Here is a 20,885-nt window from a genome sequence, read left to right on the forward strand (position 1 = left end):
GGGGATTTCGGCACGCGCCCCGATTTGGCCCACCTTGAGCGTAACCCTCATCGCCCCCCTGCCTTCTCCCCTCCCCCTCAACCCCTCTTATGATGGCGAACACCTCTGCAGCGAGTAAGATGTCGCGATGGCCAGCGTGGGGGAAGCGTGCTCGATCGCGCAGGGCATAATGGAGCGGAGGACGACGTGGTGGTGGTGGTGGTGATCCATCCAGGCCTGGCAGTGGTGGACATACACATAGAAAGAAGGAAGGGAACGTCGGAGGAGGCTTGGGAGGGTTGCTACGGATGCGAGGCTGCTACCCTGCACGCCAGGCCGGCCCGCGGAGGAAGGATCAGGAGACCCTGAGGATGGGCGGCGGTTCGCGACGTTCATTGGTGAGGCGCGGGAGGCAAGACGGGCTGGGATGGGATACCAGCGTTTGCGACGACGCGTTGCCACTGTCTCTCTGTGTGTGGGTGTCTGGCTGGTGGCTGCGCGTGTGGAAAGAGTGCCGTGCCGTGCTCTGCTCATGGACGGCCTGGCCTGGCCTGGCCGGCATGTGCCTCGACGCCAGAGCACGGGATGCGATGCTCGTCCTCCGTCATGTCGCCCGTCGCTAGACGAGACCGACCATGGAACTGGCTGGTGAGTTGCGGCCCCTGAATGCGTCCCGTCCGGCATGGCATCATGTACGATGTGAGGCGTCTGGTTCGGCCCATCGGAGGACAGCACCCATCAACTTGAAGCAGGACAGGGAACCTGGTGGCCCGTCTCATGGATACAACTCCCCTTTGGCCTGCTGACCACCTGGCTGTCAAAACGGCGGGTGGGCTTCATATGTTGGAGGCGACGTCAAACACGCAAGCGCTGATGCAACGACCACCCTCCCGAGTCCAACGAGGTTTATCCCCGCATCGCGCATGCAGGCATGACGCACGTCAAGCAACTCTCGTGCATTACATACATACAGTCGTACATACAAGGACGCAGTACTACGTACGTACTCTACTTGATGACAATGTTCCCGTCGTGCATGGAGCTTGCTTGCTTGCAGCAGCAGCAGCAGGGATCGTCGAGGCATCCCATCCATCCCAAAGCCCAACCGGCTTTAAACCGAGCCCGGGCCTCGGGGCTCCGTCCGGTCAGCAGAGGCAAGCTCCCATCGGGTCTTCTGCGCGCACCAGACATCAACAAGGGACCATGAGAGGGGGAGGGGGGTGACGTGATGGATGGACGTGTGTGCGTGTGCGTGTTGCATGTATAGGGGCACGAGTCGATGATGATGCTGATGCTGCTGCTGCCGATCTTGGGATCGCGGGCTTGCCGGGAGCTATACGAGCGGCCCGTGGTGTAGCGCCGGGCCCATCCAGTCTGGATCTTGGACGGGAGTCGCAGTTAGAGTCAAACGAGAACTGCGATGTGCCGGTGGACAGGCGTGGCGGCGTGGCGACGTACGAACATGAAGCCTTCATGTTCTCGTATCAAGTATTTTGACATGCAGGGGCGCGCGATTTGATCTTATGGGAGGGCTCAATCCTGGGCTGGACGATGGGATACTCGTTTGCTCTTCCAGCTCATGACCCGGAATGCGCGCATCGCCAAGCATTGATCTCCTTGGTGGTCTTGCACCATCGTCAGAATCCCATCCGCGTCTGACGCGGGCCACATGACGGTGTTGTCCTCGTCTGCTTCGTACATCCGTGTCCATGAACAACAACATCTGGTTCCGTGGGGGTACTGTTAGGTGGGCTGCATAACGGGGGTCGGTTGGTCGTGAAGGGGGCAGATGCGAGTGCGAAGAGAGGGAGGGATTTACATCCTCTGAGTCGTGCGCCGGGAGCCTCGAACGTGCCTGGACAGCTATCCTTGATGCACCCAACACCAGTAGAGGTATTGAATGTGGCGATGCTCGCTCCAGTATGCGCTCGAGTCACAGAGCACGGCCAAGGTACGGAATCTGCCGCAGGCTGTTATAACATTACAAAGAAGATCCCGAGACCGCACGACGCAGCGTAGTGGCGAAGACTAACGACCATCCCGAGAGAAACTGACATGTCCAGTCCACCACTCCCCTCTCCAGACATAGTCAATCCCGTACCTGGCAAGGGATTTTTGCTCGCAGCGGAAAAAGGATTACATAGGTGGAATACATGGCATGGATACAATCCATGTCATGTCCAAAGCAAGTAAATAGTCCATATACAAGGCAAAAACGGATGCGCATTCGTTCCAAACCAGAAGAGAACAGACCGCACTTCCCAGGACCACCGGGTGCCAGCATGTACGCGCGTGAAGCAACTACAGGTCCTCCTCGTCGTCGGCGGATTTCTCGCACAGCAGAAACCTGCTCTTCCCAGTGCGCTCGTCGAGCTCGTGCTCGATCGCGAGCTTTTGCAGGTGGCCGATGATATTCTCCACCATGGTGTCCTTCTTGTTGCGGTCCTTGCGGCCCAGGTCGTTGAGCCACGACACCTTGTTGAGGATGTAGTAGATGATGGCCACGAAGATGGTCACGCCAAACGAGTAGAGCCAAATCACCACCACGGTCACGATGTCGGTCCATCCATCCGCGCGCTGCGGGAAGCTGTCAAATGGGACGTCGACCTCGGGGTTGCCGGAGAGCCACCCAAACAGGCAGAACAAGGTAGCGATGATGTCGACGCCGAGAATGGCCCCCACGAGCTGCCATGAAGGCCACGTCGAGCCTCCGCGCGTGACGAATATGAGCCAGTTCTCGGTGAGGGCAATTTGTAAGAATAGAATGCCCTGAACCGAGCCAAAGTTCTGCACTATGCCTCCGCTGTGGAGGTACATGGTGCCGCGCATGATCCAGGTTCCCGCAGCCAGGAGCACGCCCAGGAGGACGCTCACGACCCAGATCTTGGGCAGCTGCCACTCCACGGGGCGCGGCTCCCAGTGAGCGTTGTCGTACGCCACGGCCACGGTGGCCAGGTCGGCGAACAGGGCGAGGAAGACAATGAGGTCGACCTGGACGGTCTCGTTGATGATGATCATGGACGTGGTGAGGTAGATTTCGAGGTGCAGACACAGCGCGATGCGGTACTGGATGTAGGCCTTCATGCGCTGGAAGATCTGCCGCGACGTCTTGATGGCCGTGACGATGGTGCTCAGGCCGGGCGCGAGGAAGACGATGTCGGCAGCGGCCTGGGCGGCCTCGGAAGCACCCTCAACGGCAATGCCGCAGTCGGCCTTTTTGAGAGACGGCGCGTCGTTGACGCCGTCGCCCGTCATGGCGGTGAGATGGCCGCGCTGCTGCAGCATCTCGACGACGGTGTACTTGTGCTCGGGATAGACCTCGGCGAAGCCGTCGGCGCGCTCCACAAAGTCGTGCTGGACGCTGCCGGCGAGCCCCCCGTGGATGAGCTTCTCCGACTTGTACACCTTTGTGCCGAGGGAGAGCATCTTGCACGTCTCCTTGGCGATGGCGATGGCGTCGCCGGTGAGCATCTTGACGGGCACGCCCAGGTGCGCGGCCTCGAGGATGGTCTGCGCCGTGTCCTCGCGCGGGGGGTCGAACATGGACAGCAGGCCGAGGAGCACCCAGTCTTCGTCGTTCTTCTTGTACGCGACGCCCAGGGAGCGGAACCCGCGGCGCGCAAAGTCCTGCGCCTTCTCCTTGTACAGGGTGGCCGTCTCCTCGGAGCAGTTGGTGAGCTTGAGGATGGCGCGCGGCGCGCCCTTGGCGCACGTGTAGCGGTCGTTGTCGAGGCGGCAGACGCTGGTGATGCGCTTGGACACGGGGTCAAAGGGGGTGAACTTTTCGCTCACCCAGCCCTTTTGGAGGATCTCGCGCGCGCCAGGGTACCGCTTCAGCGTGAGGATGGTGACCTTGTCGATGGGGTCGAGCGACTTGAGGTTGTGCGACGAGGCGAGCACGGCGACGGCCATCATCCAGTCCTCGTCCTGGCCCTCTGAGACGAAGGGATCGCGGATGCTGAGCTTGTTTGCCGTCAAGGTACCCGTCTTGTCGGAGCACAGAATGTCGACACCCTGCGTTAACCCGCCCCCCGTGTTAGAAGTCTAAATACATGTATCGAAAGCGGTTCAACCGCGTGCTTGCTTGGAAAAAGGGGGGCCGGCGTTGGGGCAGGGAAGGGTTGACGTACAGCCAGCGACTCAATCGCCGTCAGCTTCTGAACAATGGCCTTTTGCTTGGCCAGGTATGCCGCTCCCACAGCCAGCGTCGTCGTCGTGACGACGGGAAGACCGACGGGCACACCGATGATGAGCAGGATGAGCGCATAGTGCAGCAGGTTCTGGGAGCCGGGCTTGGTGACGCCGAGGTGGTGGAAGAAGCCGCCGATCCAGGCCGCGAGGATCCAAAACATGACGAGGATGAGCAGCGTGGTGCCAATGTTGTTCATGACGGCCTTGAAGTGGCCCTGGTCCTGCGCGCCCTGGACGAGCTCCGCCGTGCGGCCGACAAAGGAGTGCTTGGCCGTGTTGATGACGATGGCGTACGACTTGCCGCGCTTGCAGCCCGTGGTGTAGTAGACGACGTCGCCCAGGTACTTGTCGACGGCCAGGGACTCGCCGGTGATGGCCGACTGGTCTACGGCCACGAGCGGGGTGCTGCGGTAGTCCTTGGTCGCCGCCTGCGAGAGCACCGAGGCTCGACGGTCCCGCTCGCCCTTGTCCTCGTCGGCGGCGTCGTCGCCCGCTTCGTCGCTGACGTGTCCGAGCCTGTCCTCGGCCCGGAGGCGCAGGTAGATCTCAAAGTCGTCCGGGCGGCTGCAGTCGCAAATCAGCCGCGCATCTGCCGCTACGGTGTCGCCTTCTTGTACGAAAAGCTGGTTTGAAGGAGCCCCTCCCCGTTAGAAGATGCCGTCTGTCTGTTGCGCGGGAGCTTCGGCGCCTCAGCAAGGGGGGCTTACAATGTCTCCGGGGACCAATTCACGCGCGAGGATGCTCTGCTCTCGCCCGTCTCGAACGACCATGCAGCGCATGGCAATGTCCCCCTTCAAGCTGGCCACGACGTCGGCGGCTTGTTTCTCCTGGTAGAAGCCGACAAAGGCGTTGAGGAGCAGGATGCCTACGATGACTCCAAAGTCGATCCAGTCGCTCAAGCCGAGAGCGAGAAGGGCAGCAATTTCCATGACTATTTTCGCGCGAACGTCAGGCGAGCCAGCTCCAGGGGGGGGGTGAGGAGGGACTTGACAAATGGAAAGAAAAGGGGGGAAACTGGAACTCACCATATAGGATGGGGCCGGTGAAGTAGCTGAGAAACTTGACAAAGAGGTTTTCCTTTTCGGCCGTCAGTTCGTTCCACCCGTACGTCTTCCTGCGCTCCTCCACGTCGGCGGCGCTGATGCCCGTGTGAATGTCCGTGTTGAGCCACGACTCGGGCACCGTGTTGTCGGGCTCCGGGGCGGGCTGCATGTCGGTGGGCTCCAGAGCGCCCGTCTTCCAGAACTGCCACCATCGCCGTCTACGGCCTTTACTTGCCGGGTCATCCTCGTCTCTGGTGCCGTCTTCGCGGTACGTGCTGATGTAGCGCTCCAATGCGGCATACTCTTCGAGGTTGTCGGCGTTTTCTACCGCTGAGCTGGTGGAGGGATTGCGCGGAGGCGGGGCCTCGACGTCACCGCCGCCGCCGCCGGTGGCAGAACCGCCGGTCTTGCGGCGGTGGAACATGGCAGGCATGGCTTTGTTTATTACACGAGGAGGGGTTTTTGTTTTATTTTATTTTCAGATGAAGGAGAAGACGGGAGGTGAAAGACGTAGCGCCTGGGTTGACAGGAGGAGGCTTAAGAGATCAATGACCAGTCGCTATGACGATGACTCTCGGACGGGAGAAAGGCGTTTGCGCGCTCTTTTATTCTCGCGTCACAAGTCAAGTAGAGTTCGCAGCTGCCAGTGTCGCTGCGTGGAAAAGGGGACCCATCATGACAAGACTCAGACCATGGGACGAAGACCACACCATGGCGGGTGGACTCTTTTATGCCGATATAACCGCACCATTCAGAAAAGAAATGGGGGGAGGGCCACGCCCATTGGCACCCTCAGCTTGGCCGGGCGTCTTTCTCTCTCTGATGCTGGCGCCGGGCGAGATGGGGGTCGCAACAGCGGAAACAACTCCATTGTCGACACGATGTTTACGCTCCTCGACGCCCAGAAAAAAAGTGCCGAAGGGGGGGAGGAGTCAATGGGCGGCGGCGACTCCGGCAGGCTGGCTGACCCCGCCCGGGGAGCACACGGCGACGACATCACTGCAGCAGCAAGTACTACAGTATTGTATTGTACCACACCCTTGAGTTCTCTGATGAACTGCCCGTGGCGAAACTGGTGGTGGTGGCGGCCCCCCCCCCCCTCTTCTCCGGAGATGTGGCTCGCGACATAAGTAGCTGCGCACGCCGGAACGGGTGACGTCTGGTGACAGTCCACACTGGCACACAACAGCTGGCCGAGAACGGCAAGGTCTCCCAGCAATGAATGGGTCCATGGCAGTTGGGAAGAGGTAGTTAGCGGGGCGCCGCCCCAGACGCCCGACGCCAGCGAGGCTTGAAGATGGTGTCCCGGCTCGAGAGGCATGTGGCGGATGGGGCATGGATGGGATGTGGTGGTGAGTAGCTCTTGATGAGCGACGACTAACAGCATACAGCACACAGCTCTTCTCTTCTCTCGCAGACGGGACGTGCATATTGGGGGAGGGGAAGCAGCCCATCAGATCAAGGTTTACCATCCAGTGGGTACCCCGCCGCCAGCTCCGTCCACAGCTCTGGCTTGCTTGTTGTTCACAGTCAGTCAGCCAGCTTTCTTGTCTTGATGCCAGTCCGTATGCAGCCTGGGAAACACGGCACGATGCCGGAGCTTGACACCCACTCCTCCCCTCCCTCAACCCTCCCAGGGCTTTGCTTGCTTGCTTGCTTTCGAGGCCGCCATTGCCGGGACGCCGGGTGGTATCCCTCGGGCGTCACCATAAGTTAAGACCTTTCGAAATCCCTCATCATCGCCCTTGATCCCTTCACAATCCCCCCCTGCCACTGCCCATCCATCATCCATCGTCAACATCAACCTCGACCTCCACTCTCGACATTCACATACAAGCCGGGCGGCATCCAAGGCTCGCGCGCCGTGTTCCAGTACGACCCGGCCCCTGTATCTGCAGCGGATCGCTCGCTCGCACACACGGATCCTTCCCGGCGGCTGCGGGAGAGACTTGCGCCCAAGGGCCTGAACAGCAACGGGGATTGACCGCATCGTCGACTGGTCCTCCCTTTTTATCTCGACGCGCCCGGCTGCTCCGAACAATCCGTCGCCCTCCTCTCGCGCGCAAACCCCAAAGCTCGTACACGCTCCAACGGCGCTAGAAGCAGCAGCAGCAGCAGCAACGATGCCTGCCATTGACACTGCCCTCGCCGGGCCGCAGACCCTCCACCTCCTCACGAAACGGAATTGGGCCTCCCAAGAAGCCGGCGTTATTGTCGTGTTTTGCATCGTCTTTGTCGGTGAGACAACCTCCCTCCCCCCGCCAGCGCGTCTGGTGCCCTGCCCTCCTCCGTCAAGTGTCTCCAGTCCGCGCGACGCAGGCCGCTAACACCCGCTGTCTTAGTCGCCGTCGGCCTCATTTCGCTCTGGATTCACAAGTTTTTGAAGAAGCGCAAAGCGGCCAAGCCAAACTACTGATTGTCATTGAGGCGGCGTGGATGATGATGCACCATCCTGGTCGAATGTCGCTGGCTCGACCCGACACGCCCGCAACTGTCTAGCGACAGACACCCTTCTTCTATAGCTTCTGCTCACTGCGTGTTTCCCCCCCATCTACTACCAAGTTACTACTATCTACGCCTCATCTATTTTGAGCTTCTAATAAATGGCGTGTCCTTCCTTTTCCCACCCCGTCAGCGACGCTCATCAGTCCAGCCCATGGCCGCCCACCTCCCAAGCCGCCGCCGCGAGCAACACGCCCGACTCGTCCCACCTCTTGCCCACGAGCTGCATGGCGACGGGCAGCTTGCTCTTGCCATCGCGCGCGGTGGCCCAGCCCACCGGCATCGACAGCGCGGGGTGCCCACTGATGTTGAAGGGCGACGTATTCGCGCCATGCCCGACTGCGCTATAGTATCTCTCCAACGCGCTGCCGTCTGCAGAGGCGTGAGGCGGCGCCACGGTGGCCGTCACGGGCGTGAGCAGCACGTCATACGACTCCAATGCGTTGTCATAGGCGGCACGTAGCTGGTGCACGTGCATCATGGATTTCGCCCGGACGCTGTGGGGGAGCTCCTCGAAGTAGCCCTTGAAGAGGAGGGTGTTGACGACGGCGGGATTGGACTTGGTCATGGTGTCGAACCACTTCTGGTCCGGCTTGGGCGCGCTCAGATTCGACATCGGGTGCGAGAGCAACTCGCTGGGCTTGTTGCCGAGTAACGTGTCGGCCATGAGGCCTCGGTTTGTCGTGACCCAGATTGCCCTCCCTACGGCATGGAGCGGGATGGAGACCTCGTCCACGATGGCACCGAGCCGTGCGAACCTCGCGGCCGCTTCTCGTATGACTTGTTCGACCTCTGCGTCCACCTTGAACACCTCAAAGGCTTCCTTGAGCACGCCCACGCGCAGCCCCTTGGCTGCAGTGCTCGTAGTCCACTCGCCGGCCTCGGATTTCGAGGATATCGCCGCGTCGAGGACCTCGTGGTACTTGGGCACATTGCGGCGCAGCGGTGTCTCGGGTGTCATTCGGTGGTCTATCCCATCGTAACCCGCTAGGACGCTGAGGAGGAGCGCAGTATCTCGTATGGAAGCGGCCATGGGACCGGCAAAGTCGATCATAGGATGGAGGCCAGCGATGCCAGTATATGGCACGAGCCCATGAGTCGGTTTGAGGCCGTATATGCCACAGTATCCAGCCGGCTTCATGCCATCATGTCATGTTAGCTCACAAGGCTGCTGGGCCACGCGCATCGCCAGAGGCACTTTGGTAATGAGCGAATTGGGCTTGGGCTGTGTGTACATACCGTTCGTATGCTGCCCGCCTGGTCAGTCCCAACGGCGAGATCGACCCCCTCGCCAAGGTCATCGACGGGCAGCCCTTTCCGCTCTCTCCATCGCCGGACCACCTGAACGGCGACCAACGCGGCGCACCCGCTACTGCTCCCGCCCGCCGAGTGGCCCTTCAACCACGGATTGTCGACGGGGCCAGTGGCACTCGTAAAGGAAGCCAGCGACACGCAGTAGTTTTCGCATGTTGCTGTCCCTTTGATGACGCCGCCTGCCTCCAAGACCCGGGCGACCACGGGGGCGTCGATGTCAGGCACCGGGTACGGCTCCTCGCTAGATAGATGAAACGGCTGCGTGCCGCATGTCATCGGGATGCCGGAGACGCTAATCGTGTCCTTGACAGAGACCGACCGGTGCGATAGCAGTCCGTCATCACCGGCGCTGGGGCTGCGAAGCTGGAACTGTGTGTCGCCGTTATTAGCACAAAATGGTGCGGTGCTACATGTAAACATACAAGGTTGGGTGTATGATGTGGTACCTTGTGACTCCATGCATTGAGCGGATTGTCAGTCGGCTCTGGCCTCTTAAAGGCCCGAAGCTCCTCTGATCTTGAGACGGGAGCCAGGCGCGGGTCAAAGTACTGCGGAAGCGAAAGAACCTGCTTCACGTCTTTCTCTAGATCACGGAGGATCGCGAGGTAGTCGAGTTCGTCTTGCGGCGTCATAGAGAAGCCATGACGAGCTACCATGTCACGGAACTTATCCAGGGACAGGGGCAGCCTGTGTGTTGTGAGCACATGAGCCAGATTCCCTTTTTGCAAGTTTGGCACGGGCAAACTCACTCGGGCCCATTGGAAAGGGTTCGCGTCATGGTGCAGCAAAAGCATAAAGAATTGGCGGGCAGGGGACTGGGCGTCTGCAGCTTGGGTTCGGGGCCTGATGCACCGAGCCTGAGACACCTCCGTGGCGACCGGTTCGCAGAAGTTGCAACCGCGACTTCAGCTTGATGCTGTCTGGGTCTGTGAAGTATGTCGATCAGAACCTGGCAGCCTCTAGGGTTCAGTCTGCTGCGTTGCCAACATCTGCTGGTGGCGGTCGCTTCATGCTCTGGCCTGCCGACCTCCGATCATCGCGCCCGATGCTCGCTGCTGACGCGCGGGGTAACACGACGCCCTGCGACAAGAAAAACCCCAGGGCTTGTCGGATATCCCGATGTCTCCCAGCGTCGGTTGCCGGGTGCTGTCACGGCGCCACCATTAGAAAAGCCGGGTTGCTGCCACCACAGATGCCGTGGCTTCCGTCAACCGGCCCCATGGGGCGCCTGACTGTGTGCAGTTCGGCATGGCGTGCCGATTTCCAACTTAGTACAAGGAAATCTGGTCACCAATTGAAACTATACTGACAGGTGCGGAGTCCCCATCGGGACAGCGCGCTATGTATCCAGTCGCCGCCTGCCGCCTGGTCTTGTCGTGTTCGCCGTATAGGACTCGGACGACATATCTCAGTTGTCTCAACCCTTATTGCAGATGTCAAGCTCAGTCACTGCTAGAGGGCGCTTCAGAATGAGGGCGCTATCCTGGAACAGGTACCTGCGACGTTCATCTTCACCGAGGGTAGATAAGCTTATGAGGAGCTTCCAGGCGGCCGCTTCGGCGTGACAACGGGATGCGACCCTTCCACAGTCATAACTGGCACTTGTGTGCCGTTACACCCGAAGCCACCCCCGTTCGCGAAGAATCCCCACGGCCCTTTGGCACCTGTAGGTCTCACAGCAGCACAAGGTTCAGGAATGGCGATGTCGAAGGCGATCGCCTGCCCTTTTGGGCACTCACTGCGACTACAAGAAATTTTGTGCTATAACTAATCGCTCCGTCGCGCTCGCCCCAAACCAGGCTAGATAGCTCTGCGACATCGTCGGTCCAAAGTTTGTACGATTCTTCATGTTGTAAATCGCTGTAAGAATGGATAGCGCTACGAAGCAAGAGGACCCTGTCGTCGGCTCGTCAGAGAAGGTTGAGCGTCCCGGCAACACCAAGGCTGAAACGGCGCTCTTCAATTACGTCAAGCCGCAGTTGCGCAAAACCCACGATCCCGATGTGACATTCGAGGAATATCATTACTATGCGAAGAAGACGCGCGAGGAGGAGTTGACGCTCGAGGCTCCCAAGACCAACTGGAAGGGCCTCGTGATGAAGAAGAAGACGATTCCGAGTGGAGAAGGCGATGCAAGCACACACGCAGCGGCTCGCATGCCCACGGAAGAAGAGCTGGCGAACCGTACCAACCGCCTTGAAATCACCGACGAGGAATGGACCAACGCAAGCCGCGCCTTTAGAACGGCATCGGGTGGTGCCTGTAAGTGATCTTGTCGCGCCGCAGATGTTTGAGCCACTAACATGATGGAGGCTTCTACTTGATTACGACGGACGTCTTGGGTCCTTTCCCGGTGGCTTTCTCCTTGGGCACGTTGGGATGGGGTCCGGGTAAGAGACTCAACTCTTCGCAACGCCGACGTACCGTGCTGCTTTGCGAAGTCTAGGCATCAGCTTACGCTAAATAGGTATCGCCTTCTATACCATCTTCGGATTCTTCGCCGGATACTCGGGCTACCTCATCTGGAGGGTGTTTATCGGCATCGACAGTTACGAGTTTCCCGCCCGAAACTACGGTGACCTGGGGTTCCGCACCTGGGGCACGACCGTCCGCCACATCACAAACTTCCTGCAAGCAATTGCGCTGCTTCTCCTGCTGGGACAAGTCACGATACTCTTCGGCCAGAACATATCCGAGATCTCAAAGTTTCGGCTTTGCTATGTCGTCTGCCCGATCCTGTTCGTCGTGGCAGGGTTCTTCTTGACACAGATCCGGACGCTCAAGGCATACGGATGGGTTGCCACGCTCGCCATTTGGATGAACCTCTTGACCATCTTCATCTCCATGGGCGTCATCGCCAACTCGCCCCCCAATTACGCGATTGCGACCCTAGGATCCGCAGGGAGCGCCGTGGACAAGAGCACAATCACCCCCGACAAGGACGGCAACTACCCGCCCATCATGCACTACACTGGCCTGCCCCCCGGCGGCTTGGTCGGCTCCATCAACGGCTTGCTGTCGGGCGTGTTGGCCTATGCAGGTGCTCAGCTGTTCGTGGAGTTTCTGGCCGAGATGAAGCGGCCGAGGGACTTTCTCAAGGCAATGTGGGGTGCCCAATTGTTCATTTACACGGCATATCTCGTCTACGGATGCTTCGTCTACCATTTCCAAGGGCAGTATAGTTTCAACCCAAGCTTCCAGGGCGTGAGCACCTATGCCTGGCAGACAGTCGGCAACTGCATCTCTCTCGTGGCTGGCCTGATTGCCGCTGGTTTGTACGGCAATATTGGCATCAAGGTCGTATACAACAATATCCTACTGGACATCTTCAACGCTCCGCCGCTGGTCACAAGGAAGGGGAAGCTCATATACGCGTCAATCGTGCCGCTCTGGTGGTCGACCGCGTTCATCATTGCGGCCGCGATCCCCGACTATTTCGGCTTCATCAGTGTCATGTCGGCCTCTACGCTGCTCAACCTCACGTATACGCTGCCCCCGCTCTTTGCGCTCGGGTTCGACATCCAGCGCCATGCCGTCCGCGGCGAGATCGGCGAGGGCTTTGACCCAAGCACCGGCCGGGTCACACGCAGCGGGTCCACGCTGCAACGCTGGATGAGAGGTTTCCGCGCCGGCGGCCCGTTTCAAGTCGCCCTCAACATCTGGCACGTCATCTATTTTCTCGCATCTCTCTCGATGTGTGGGTTGGGAATGTATGCGGCGGTGCAAGGTGAGTGCCCCCAACGGTCATGCGATCGTAAAAGGACCCCCTTTTGACAGCTGTTCGACGCAGGGATGATTGAGGCGTTCAAGGAGCCCCAGCTGAACTCGTTTTCTTGCGTTTCACCCCTCAACTTGAACGCATAGGATTAAGTTTCTATTGCAAGAGGCTAGCTTGAAGCAACGTTGATGTGTTTAAGGTATTAGCTTATTTCTTAGCGAAGATCAATCAGATTGGTATTTGCAGGCCAAAGTAAGTTTTGGGCCGCAAACTTCTCGCACGTGTTGAAGTGCCCGAGGGTCAAAGCTTGACTGGCTCTATGTGACTTGATTAGCCCCATGCTGCTACCGACAACACCGTAAGTTGTAGGGTTTGCTATGCATACCGACAACAAATACTGCAACGGCCTGTCGTCCGCTTCCTCCCATAACCCTAACGGTAAACTCATCCGACTCGCTTCCGTGACCGAACTTGCTGGGTCCCACGTAGCGGACGTCCCAAGAAAACATGAGCTTGCCTCGGGGCCCATACCCGGCGATTCGGTATTTAACTGACCCGGCCGTCCCGGCTCCCACGTGGGGTGACCTGCAGCGCCACATACCGCTCTCCCCAGCGCGAATCTCCTCCGGAGGATGCGATTCGGGAGTGCCCGTCATCCACTCTCCTTGCTCGAGATGCAGGGACCCGCTGTCGATGACGAGTTCTTCATTGGTCTGGTTGAGCACCACGACGACAAGTTCTCTGGCTGCCATGATTTAATGATGATGGGGTTTTTTTTGGGGGTTCCAGGAACCTAGAGTCAAATGCAGAAAATCGGAGGCCGGCGCGTGGCATGACGATGACGTTGGTTTATAGCTGGGTGAACCGTTTACTCGCTAATGAACGGAACGACACGCCGGTCAGTACGGTGGCGCAGAGTGGCATGGTCTCGGCCCGCCCAACGGGACTTTGAAACTTTATTCTCAAGCTTGACATTCGAGGAACACCAAGCTGAAGATCATATGGACGGCTCGATAAAGCTTGTCTAGGGCTTCGTGGTCAGCCGCATCATGCCATTTCTTCAATCGTTCCGCGAACAGGATGCACGCGGTCGACTGAGCCACGCGCAGCTTGCGACTACCCCTTGAATAGCCAGCAGCAATAAATTGTTGGACCTGCATATTGTCCGCCGCCAAAGTTTGCGAGCCTGGAACTTTGTCGAAATTGGAGACCTGCACCATTTGCATGTTAGGAGAAAGGGGACCGAGATAGCCTAATTGTAAAGAGTTCGAAGTGAGAGTGTAGCCGCATGCAAACCACCTTGCAGGCGTGCATTTCAGGAGTGCAAATAGGATTATAGATGCAGTTGCGTTCTCACGGGTTGCTTCTCTCGGGTTGCTCCTTACGAGACGTACTTGAACAGCGGGCTCTTCTCACCCTTGCGCTCCGGCTCCTCGTCTGTGTATCTCGCTCATAGCTCTTCCTCTATTATCGTGACCTTTTTGGCATTTCTCTCTCTCGAAGAGAATCCCCAACTTCGTTACAGGTCTAAGCCTCGCCAGTGCGAAGGGAACGATGTGCCGTAGCCGCAGGGATGTCTAGAGGCCTCCCCCTGTGAGAGTAGATGTAAGAACCGGTGAGGCCGCTAATGTTGCCGACGCACACCGGGTAGCCAATGCTGATGGACCGTTTCATGAGGTCCGGTGTTTTTGCCATGTTCTAGGGGTTAAATTCTGGCAATATCAGATACATACGGTGAGCTGATCGTCTCAACTATGAAGGCTGTTGCTTTTGAAGTCCGGGTATGACCCCTTAGTCTGACCTACAGGCGCACAGTAATCCATAAGAGACCGATATATCCTCTTGAAAGAAACGCGACGATAATCGTTTCTCTCTCAGTTGAAAGGCACGTGGAAGATTACTGGCTCCATGTCGCCCAGTCAGAGGGCGTGATCCCACAATGCTTAAGGTGCCTGTGCAGAGCGCTACCAGGGATGTTTTATCCGGTAGATACTCGAGTGATCCTCGAACAAGCGATATAGCATCATCATTGAGGAGCTGAGACTGCTAGGCGGCTGGAGTTTACCCAGCGACGCATCACTCCCAGCGACCGATGTCGGAGTGCCGCAACACCTGCGCTGTGGTCATAACAAATTGCTATAACTAGTGTCAAACTTCTTCACCGAGGCCGATAGATTGCAGTACCTAGCCTGAAGGGGGTAGGAGTTGTGGCCAAAGCGGTGAGACCTGAGTCCGATCACGGCGATGTCGCGACTGTTGAAGTCTCGCCACATCCAACATCCTCAGTCGATTCTCGACGTTGCCCCAACACTTCCTACTTGCCCCTTACGTATGAGACACATAATAACTGTTCCAAAATAGAAATAGACAACGGTTTTTCACAATTCATTTGTAAGAACAAGCTAGGATCGGAGATGGGGATCGGACTATTTCCACAAGATCCCCTGCACCCATCACATCAGCCGCACTGGCACTGGCATCCAGTCCAATGCGACGAGCTGCACGGTGTGTCTAGCGCTTTCCCTTTCCTCGATCCCGAAAATGCGAGACTTCTAATATCCCTACTTTAGTCAGTCGACATAATTAGGAGATGATCTCGCTGGTTCGCCATGATTATGAATGGCATGACGTTGGAACCAACCAACTTGCCCAATTACAACCGCAACGGCGACACTAGGGCTAACCTCGGTTGTCGGTACAGGCCGATTGTCAGACTATAAAACCGCCGAAGCTCCAGCAACTTCAAGAGCCTTCGTCTCAATTAAGTTATTCAGGCGGGTTGCTTCAGCCTCTTTGATCCCCTTCAATTCTTCTTGAGCGTTCAGACAGCGCATTAATGGCCGGGATTGAGCTAGACGATCCCTCACACAGGCCGATTGCTGGCGGTCGACGACCCACCATCTATGATGGAGGCGACAATGAGTACGCAGCGGCCGACCATTCTGGCCCAAGCGAGCAACAGTTAGATCCCACGGATCGGGGCCCTGCTGCCTGGAAGCTTCTCGGCACCGCGTTTGTTTTCGAAGCCTTGCTCTGGGGTAGGTGGTCTTGCGGCGATGCACCCATTGGCACATTCCTCGTCCTGTTGCACTTCGTCAACAGTGCATGGCGTTGACAAAGGACTTTCTCAGGCTTTCCGCTCTCTTTTGGCGTCTTCCAGAACTACTACTCCAAGCTTCCACAATTTGCAGACAACCGATACATCTCCGTGGTTGGCACAGTTGCCTCGGGTGTCTCGTACCTCGGAGCGCCGTTCATCATGCCGCTGATCAAGAGGTACCAAAAGTACCAGCGGCAGATGATTTGGGTCGGATGTTTGTGCCCGCCGTGTAAGGCTTGATGACTGTTGATGATTGAAGGTTGACGCATTCCAGGGCCTCTTTGCATCTCCGGCGTCTTGATCGGGTCCTTTGCAACCACACTCGAGGTGCTAATCCTGACACAAGGCGTGGCCTACGGAGTCGGCTTCCTCATCTTCTACTACCCAATTCTCAGCATGGTGAACGAGTATTGGGTAACTCGGCGCGGCATGGCGTACGGGCTTCTGTGCAGCGCCTCTGGTGTCTCCGGCTCGGTGCTGCCCATCATTGCCGAAACGTTGCTCGACAGATACGGCTACAAGGTCGCCTTGCGCGCCATTGGCGTCGGTCTCATCGTGCTCACCGGGCCCCTCATTCCTTTCCTCAAGGGCCGGCTCCCTGTTTCGGAGCACAGCACAACAGCGAGGACGGATTGGACGTTTCTTCGAAACCCTCTCTTCTGGGTTTACACTGTGTCGAATGTCCTGCAAGGGCTGGGATACTTCTTCCCATCGCTCTACCTACCGTCCTACGCATCCTCGGTTGGGCTCAGCAGCCGACAAGGTGCTTTGCTCTTGGCATTGATGAGCGTCGCGCAGACAGCAGGCCAGCTGCTGTTCGGATTCTTGTCTGATCGCAACATACCGATCAATGCCCTGGCGACGGCCGCGACGGCCGCGGCGGCGATGGCAGCGCTGACGCTCTGGGGACTGGGACGCTCGCTCCCCCCGCTGGCTATCTTTGCCATCGTGTACGGCTTCTTCGGCGGAGGGTACACGGCGCTCTGGGCTCGGATGAGCACGGCGGTGAGTCACAATCCGTCGGCCATGCCCATGATCTTCGGCACGTTCAACTTTGGCAAGGGCATCGGCAACGTCCTGGCGGGGCCGATCAGCGGAGGTTTGATGGCAAACGCGAGATCCGATGACATGTATGGGATGCTGAAGTATGCCGGGATTGTGTCGTTTACTGGTGGAAGCATGTTGTTGAGTGCGTTTGCAATCGTGTCGTGGTACGCGCGACCGCTACTGAGAGCAACAACGGCCTAGGGGTTCAGCTCCGAGGTCCGCGATGGCTGGATTTAACCTCATTTTCTTCATCTTCAGGTTTCTTTACATGTGATCATCTTCCCTGCGTATCAGGAAACGTGAGTTGGTCATGTATATAGTTGCATTGGCTGGGAACTCTTGCGAACAGCCGCCGCCCAAGTCCCTGTCAGTACCAAAAAGTACATGTAACAGCTAAGATTGAAATAAACGCCAATCGCTCTCACTTCAACGTGCAGCGTACAATGAGCCACAAATGTGAGCCTGGAGGCACTTTCAGTCTTATACGGCCCCTTGATCTTTCACAATAAAGGCCCAGTTGGTCATTGTTACATGTGCAACATGCTGGTGCACGGTACGCCGTGTCTGATGCTCAGAACTTCAGAAGCTCGTATAGGCAATCGCCGGCATGCAGTGGGGCAATTAAAACAAGCTTGTGACTCCCGATTCCTGAATCTGATAGACAGATTGAACGCGCGGCATTGAAGCCCCGCCCTGCCTACTCTGTGGCAACGATCCTCTCGCAGCATCACGACCGACCGAGGCCATCGCATATGAATGCACAGATGTGTCTTCCACAAGACCCTCAGTGTTGCTATGTGCACGACTCTTCTATATACGCACAACACGGACACGCCCACGTAGGTCAGCGAGTTCCCAAAGGCCTGCGTGTCGACAATGGACGGTCGCAAGCGGCACTGCTGGGAATGTCGGCGACGCTACCTCGTCTGCGACTCAGCGGAACCCGCATGCAATAGATGCATTTCTTCCGGAATAGCATGTCCGGGATACGGGCCCATCAAGCCGACCAGGCTCAGATGGGTAGAGCCAGGAAAGGTCTCCTCTCGTGGTCGCCGGAGCACTAAGGCTTCCTCTGGAAATGCGCACTTAGACACAAACAAGGCCACAGGAGAGCTCGTACACGCAAACCATGCTATGACGCCCCCGCCAGTATTGACGAGCGAGATTGATCATCTAGCTCAGGCGGCACAATACTGCAAGTAATGAAACACAGATAAGAGGCGCAGAGGCCGAATCTAACCGCCTGTCGATACAGTTAATGAATGCATCTACCGAGACTTGCTACCCATCACCCAGCTTGGACACAACCCGCAGGTGTACTCCATTACCCCCACAATCCTCCAGCAGGCTGTCAGGTCACCGAGCTATCTGCAGTTTGGTATGGTGTGCATGACGTTAAATCACCGGATGAACCAATTGCGGCACCACCAGTCGATGCGCTTAGCGGAAAGGTTCTATCACTATCGCGGCATAGCCATCCGCTCACTGAGCGAGCAGCTCGGCGAAACCCAGCATAATACCGACGACGTGGTCCTCGCAGGTGTCGTTACTCTTTTGTTGGTAGATGCAAGTGCTCCTCGCCGCCAGAAGGAAGGGCAGCTGAATAGGCATGCACGGTACTAACTGGAAACTAGGTCCAACACAATGCATCACTTGGCTGGCGATGGCACTTGGAGGGCATTCACAAGATTGTAAATCTACGCGGTGGATATCCGACCTTGGTCCGTTCAAAGGTTCTACAGCCTTTGCTCCTGAGCGTGTGGTTGTACGTACAACGAATATGTTGAGATGTCAGCCAGTACTACCTACTAATTCATTTAGTGTCGCTGTATTCGGAAACACGACGGGTCCGGCCTCTGACATCTCCATGGCCGATTTACACCTCAAATCCGTGCCCATGATGCTGGATCAGTACAATAACGGCACGTCGCCTTTTCACCTATGTCCACCACTATTATTTGCGGAGATTATAAGGATCAATCACCTCCGGTGGCATGTCGCAAGGCATGGAAAAATCGCGAGCCTTTCACAGACCGCCGGTGAAACTTTTCAGCGTATACGAGACTTTTCGCCTGAGAAATGGGCGGGCTCCAAACACTCGACTCAAGACATATGGACTCTTGTCGGTAACACCTATCAAGCCGCCGCGGGGCTGTACTGCATATTATCGCTGCAAAGCTCGTCGGTATTCCCCAAAAAGTCCACATTGCAAAGCTTCTGCGCTTCGACCGGCCGTGCCCTCCAGCGAGCGCTGAAGGGGGCATTATCCCATCGCGGGATCAACAGGTTCATGCTCTGGCCACTTGTCACACTGGGCGTGCAGGCTAAAAACGACATAGTGATGCGTGGTTATGTATCTCATGAACTGACGGGCTTGAGCACCAGTATGGGTACCTGCTCACCACTTATAGCAAAGAGCGTTCTTGAGAGGTTCTGGGCGTCCGGGGAAAATTGCTGGGATGCCTGTTTCGACAGGCCATATGTCTTTACCATGCAACTCGCCGTAGATACCCGCCAACTAATAGCTTCATTATGAATTTCTAGGCTTCCAAGGTTCCAGCCACCTTGATGGGCTTTATTCAGTGGCTTTGCGTCTGCAGGCGGTCGGTGAGATGACGTTTGACGTAATGTAGCTATATAAGTAGTGCGTCTATATGCTTGGTTCTTCGTACTTACTTTTCACGCCCTGCACCCAAATGGGCCTTTTACAATAAAGTACTTACATACCTCCCAAGTCCATACCCTGGCAACACAGGTGAACCCCCGAAACTCATGGCGTGCTAGGCTCTATGCGTTGTGTTAGAGCGCTCTTGGAGCTCGTGTGTCAAGTGATTGACCCTGTTTCTTGGAAACAAAAGCCCAAAAGTCAAGACATGCCCAGCTTTGGCCCAAGATGCGCGGTCGTCGACGGACTTTTCGCCCACAACCTGAGTTCCGTCCGGCCCCAAGTATACATGGTAGTCCGTGGGTAATAGCCGCTGAGGATTCCAAACGCTCCAAAGGGCCGAGTTGATCAGCATGAAAGTTGCCTCAAAGATGTAAAAATAAACTTCATATCGAAAAAGAGGGCTGAGTTTGCGCAATTCATCCATGTTGGTCAAGTCTTTGTTGGTTGGGCCAATGTGCTCCACGAGCCGATAAATGCAGCGCAGGAATATGAACAACATGCTGGCGTACAACGCCAAGAGAATGGTTTTGATGTTCGCAGAGCTTATTCCTGCCCGAATGCAGCGCCAATGAAAGATTCCCGCCAGGCAGACAAACACCAAGATGACAGCGAGCTGGATGCTAAGCGCGGAGATGGTCAGGTTGCCGCCGAGAGATTGCTGTGCCGGATCCGCCGACGGGTTGGAGGCCAATGCGACTCCTAAAGCATTGAGGAGCTCTACTATCGCCATGAGGCCACCGAATATGCGGAGAACTTTGTCGGCGGGAATGGGCGCATGGTATGGTACGTAGTAAAATACTCGGCCGAGAACATGGTAGTTGGCGAGCTCCAGAAGGGGCCTACTCATTCAGCAATGTACCACACATCATATCGTGGGTATGCTACTTACGGGCACACGTAGATGAAGACCTGGCTGAGGACGAAGACGATCAACGGCGTGCTGCTGTCCTCCCTATACAGATAATGATGGGCGCCATATTCGCGCAGCGCGTACCCCAAGCTGAAGAGACACGCCGAGACCAAATGAAGCCATGTCAGTTTCAGCGACCTATAGCGACTTAAGACGCGGGTCAGCATTTTATTACTCGTACTATAGCGACGGCACTTGTTCGTACATTGCTGACCAGATAAAGAGGCCTGCAGATACTGCGTAAAGTATCGCAAATATAATAGGGGCCACTTTATTAGGGGCATAGATGTATAAGCTGTATAGGACTGTGACCGATTGTTAGAGAACATCGCGGTTGATACGAGGAATGTGCGCGTACTCGGCTCGCCATGGGCCATGTCGCTCTGTAATAAGCAAGGGCAGGCAGTTGGACA

The 20,885-nt window shown here is 57.0% G+C and overlaps 8 protein-coding genes across 10 annotated transcripts; 5 read left to right on the forward strand and 3 right to left on the reverse strand.

Annotated features, from left to right (window-relative positions):
- Positions 1-287: 287 nt before the first annotated feature.
- Positions 288-602, forward strand: JDV02_010417 (uncharacterized protein; the record flags this gene model as incomplete). The annotated part of the gene is made up of 1 exon (XM_047992155.1): positions 288-602. One exon carries the CDS (start codon positions 288-290, stop codon positions 600-602), a length of 315 nt encoding a protein of 104 aa, XP_047848168.1.
- Positions 603-2,280: 1,678 nt separating this feature from the next.
- On the reverse strand, positions 2,281-5,870 carry JDV02_010418 (uncharacterized protein; the record flags this gene model as incomplete). Its single annotated transcript, XM_047992156.1, has 4 exons — positions 5,196-5,870; positions 4,878-5,101; positions 4,110-4,793; positions 2,281-3,993 (listed from the first exon to the last, which is right to left on the reverse strand). Exons 1-4 carry the CDS (start codon positions 5,644-5,646, stop codon positions 2,281-2,283), a joined length of 3,072 nt encoding a protein of 1,023 aa, XP_047848169.1. The 5' UTR covers positions 5,647-5,870.
- Positions 5,871-6,444: 574 nt separating this feature from the next.
- JDV02_010419 (uncharacterized protein) lies at positions 6,445-7,902 on the forward strand. The gene is made up of 3 exons (XM_047992157.1): positions 6,445-6,688; positions 6,752-7,451; positions 7,556-7,902. The coding sequence occupies exons 2-3, from the start codon at positions 7,337-7,339 to the stop codon at positions 7,627-7,629; spliced, it is 189 nt and encodes a 62-aa protein (XP_047848170.1). The 5' UTR covers positions 6,445-6,688; positions 6,752-7,336; the 3' UTR covers positions 7,630-7,902.
- JDV02_010420 (Amidase) lies at positions 7,676-10,253 on the reverse strand. Of its 2 annotated transcripts, none has more exons than XM_047992159.1 (4): positions 10,017-10,253; positions 9,779-9,955; positions 8,955-9,716; positions 7,676-8,850 (listed from the first exon to the last, which is right to left on the reverse strand). In XM_047992159.1, the coding sequence occupies exons 3-4, from the start codon at positions 9,486-9,488 to the stop codon at positions 7,858-7,860; spliced, it is 1,527 nt and encodes a 508-aa protein (XP_047848172.1). In that variant the 5' UTR covers positions 9,489-9,716; positions 9,779-9,955; positions 10,017-10,253; the 3' UTR covers positions 7,676-7,857. The 2 variants fall into 2 exon arrangements, with proteins under 2 accessions (XP_047848172.1, XP_047848171.1); XM_047992158.1 differs by having other exon boundaries at positions 8,955-9,398; positions 9,476-9,716; positions 9,779-10,253.
- A 464-nt stretch (positions 10,254-10,717) lies between these two features.
- JDV02_010421 (uncharacterized protein) lies at positions 10,718-12,946 on the forward strand. 2 transcript variants are annotated; one of them, XM_047992161.1, is made up of 4 exons: positions 10,718-11,291; positions 11,342-11,419; positions 11,497-12,756; positions 12,820-12,946. In XM_047992161.1, the coding sequence occupies exons 1-4, from the start codon at positions 10,898-10,900 to the stop codon at positions 12,891-12,893; spliced, it is 1,806 nt and encodes a 601-aa protein (XP_047848174.1). In that variant the 5' UTR covers positions 10,718-10,897; the 3' UTR covers positions 12,894-12,946. The 2 variants fall into 2 exon arrangements, with proteins under 2 accessions (XP_047848174.1, XP_047848173.1); XM_047992160.1 differs by having other exon boundaries at positions 11,497-12,946.
- Positions 12,947-13,088: 142 nt separating this feature from the next.
- On the reverse strand, positions 13,089-13,701 carry PLB1_4 (Lysophospholipase). The gene has a single exon (XM_047992162.1). The coding sequence runs from the start codon at positions 13,497-13,499 to the stop codon at positions 13,092-13,094; it is 408 nt and encodes a 135-aa protein (XP_047848175.1). The 5' UTR covers positions 13,500-13,701; the 3' UTR covers positions 13,089-13,091.
- A 2,542-nt stretch (positions 13,702-16,243) lies between these two features.
- JDV02_010423 (uncharacterized protein) lies at positions 16,244-17,095 on the forward strand (the record flags this gene model as incomplete). Its single annotated transcript, XM_047992163.1, has 1 exon — positions 16,244-17,095. One exon carries the CDS (start codon positions 16,244-16,246, stop codon positions 17,093-17,095), a length of 852 nt encoding a protein of 283 aa, XP_047848176.1.
- Positions 17,096-17,614: 519 nt separating this feature from the next.
- Positions 17,615-19,483, forward strand: JDV02_010424 (uncharacterized protein). Its single transcript, XM_047992164.1, has 4 exons — positions 17,615-18,089; positions 18,150-18,460; positions 18,529-18,659; positions 18,716-19,483. Exons 1-4 carry the CDS (start codon positions 17,771-17,773, stop codon positions 19,428-19,430), a joined length of 1,476 nt encoding a protein of 491 aa, XP_047848177.1. The 5' UTR covers positions 17,615-17,770; the 3' UTR covers positions 19,431-19,483.
- The last annotated feature ends 1,402 nt before the right edge of the window (positions 19,484-20,885 follow it).

This window comes from Purpureocillium takamizusanense, chromosome 12 (genome assembly GCF_022605165.1).
Source record: "Purpureocillium takamizusanense chromosome 12, complete sequence".
Taxonomy (NCBI): domain Eukaryota; kingdom Fungi; phylum Ascomycota; class Sordariomycetes; order Hypocreales; family Ophiocordycipitaceae; genus Purpureocillium; species Purpureocillium takamizusanense.

Bases quoted from the DNA above. Each gene is read 5' to 3' on its own strand.
- JDV02_010424 (XM_047992164.1), top strand. From the start codon at position 17,771: ATGGACGGTCGCAAGCGGCACTGCTGGGAATGTCGGCGACGCTACCTC. The intron at 18,090-18,149 runs GCAAGTAATGAA...CTGTCGATACAG, and splicing joins AGCTCAGGCGGCACAATACT to TTAATGAATGCATCTACCGA. The intron at 18,660-18,715 runs GTACGTACAACG...TAATTCATTTAG, and splicing joins TTGCTCCTGAGCGTGTGGTT to TGTCGCTGTATTCGGAAACA.
- JDV02_010420 (XM_047992158.1), bottom strand. From the start codon at position 9,807: ATGACGCGAACCCTTTCCAATGGGCCCGA. The intron at 9,399-9,475 runs GTACCACATCAT...GGCGACACACAG, and splicing joins TCAATGCATGGAGTCACAAG to TTCCAGCTTCGCAGCCCCAG. The intron at 8,851-8,954 runs GTATGTACACAC...GATGGCATGAAG, and splicing joins AGGCGGGCAGCATACGAACG to CCGGCTGGATACTGTGGCAT.
- PLB1_4 (XM_047992162.1), bottom strand. From the start codon at position 13,499: ATGGCAGCCAGAGAACTTGTCGTCGTGGTGCTCAACCAGACCAATGAA.
- JDV02_010421 (XM_047992161.1), top strand. From the start codon at position 10,898: ATGGATAGCGCTACGAAGCAAGAGGACCCTGTCGTCGGCTCGTCAGAG. The intron at 11,292-11,341 runs GTAAGTGATCTT...AACATGATGGAG, and splicing joins AACGGCATCGGGTGGTGCCT to GCTTCTACTTGATTACGACG. The intron at 11,420-11,496 runs GTAAGAGACTCA...TACGCTAAATAG, and splicing joins CACGTTGGGATGGGGTCCGG to GTATCGCCTTCTATACCATC.
- JDV02_010419 (XM_047992157.1), top strand. From the start codon at position 7,337: ATGCCTGCCATTGACACTGCCCTCGCCGGGCCGCAGACCCTCCACCTC. The intron at 7,452-7,555 runs GTGAGACAACCT...CCGCTGTCTTAG, and splicing joins GTTTTGCATCGTCTTTGTCG to TCGCCGTCGGCCTCATTTCG.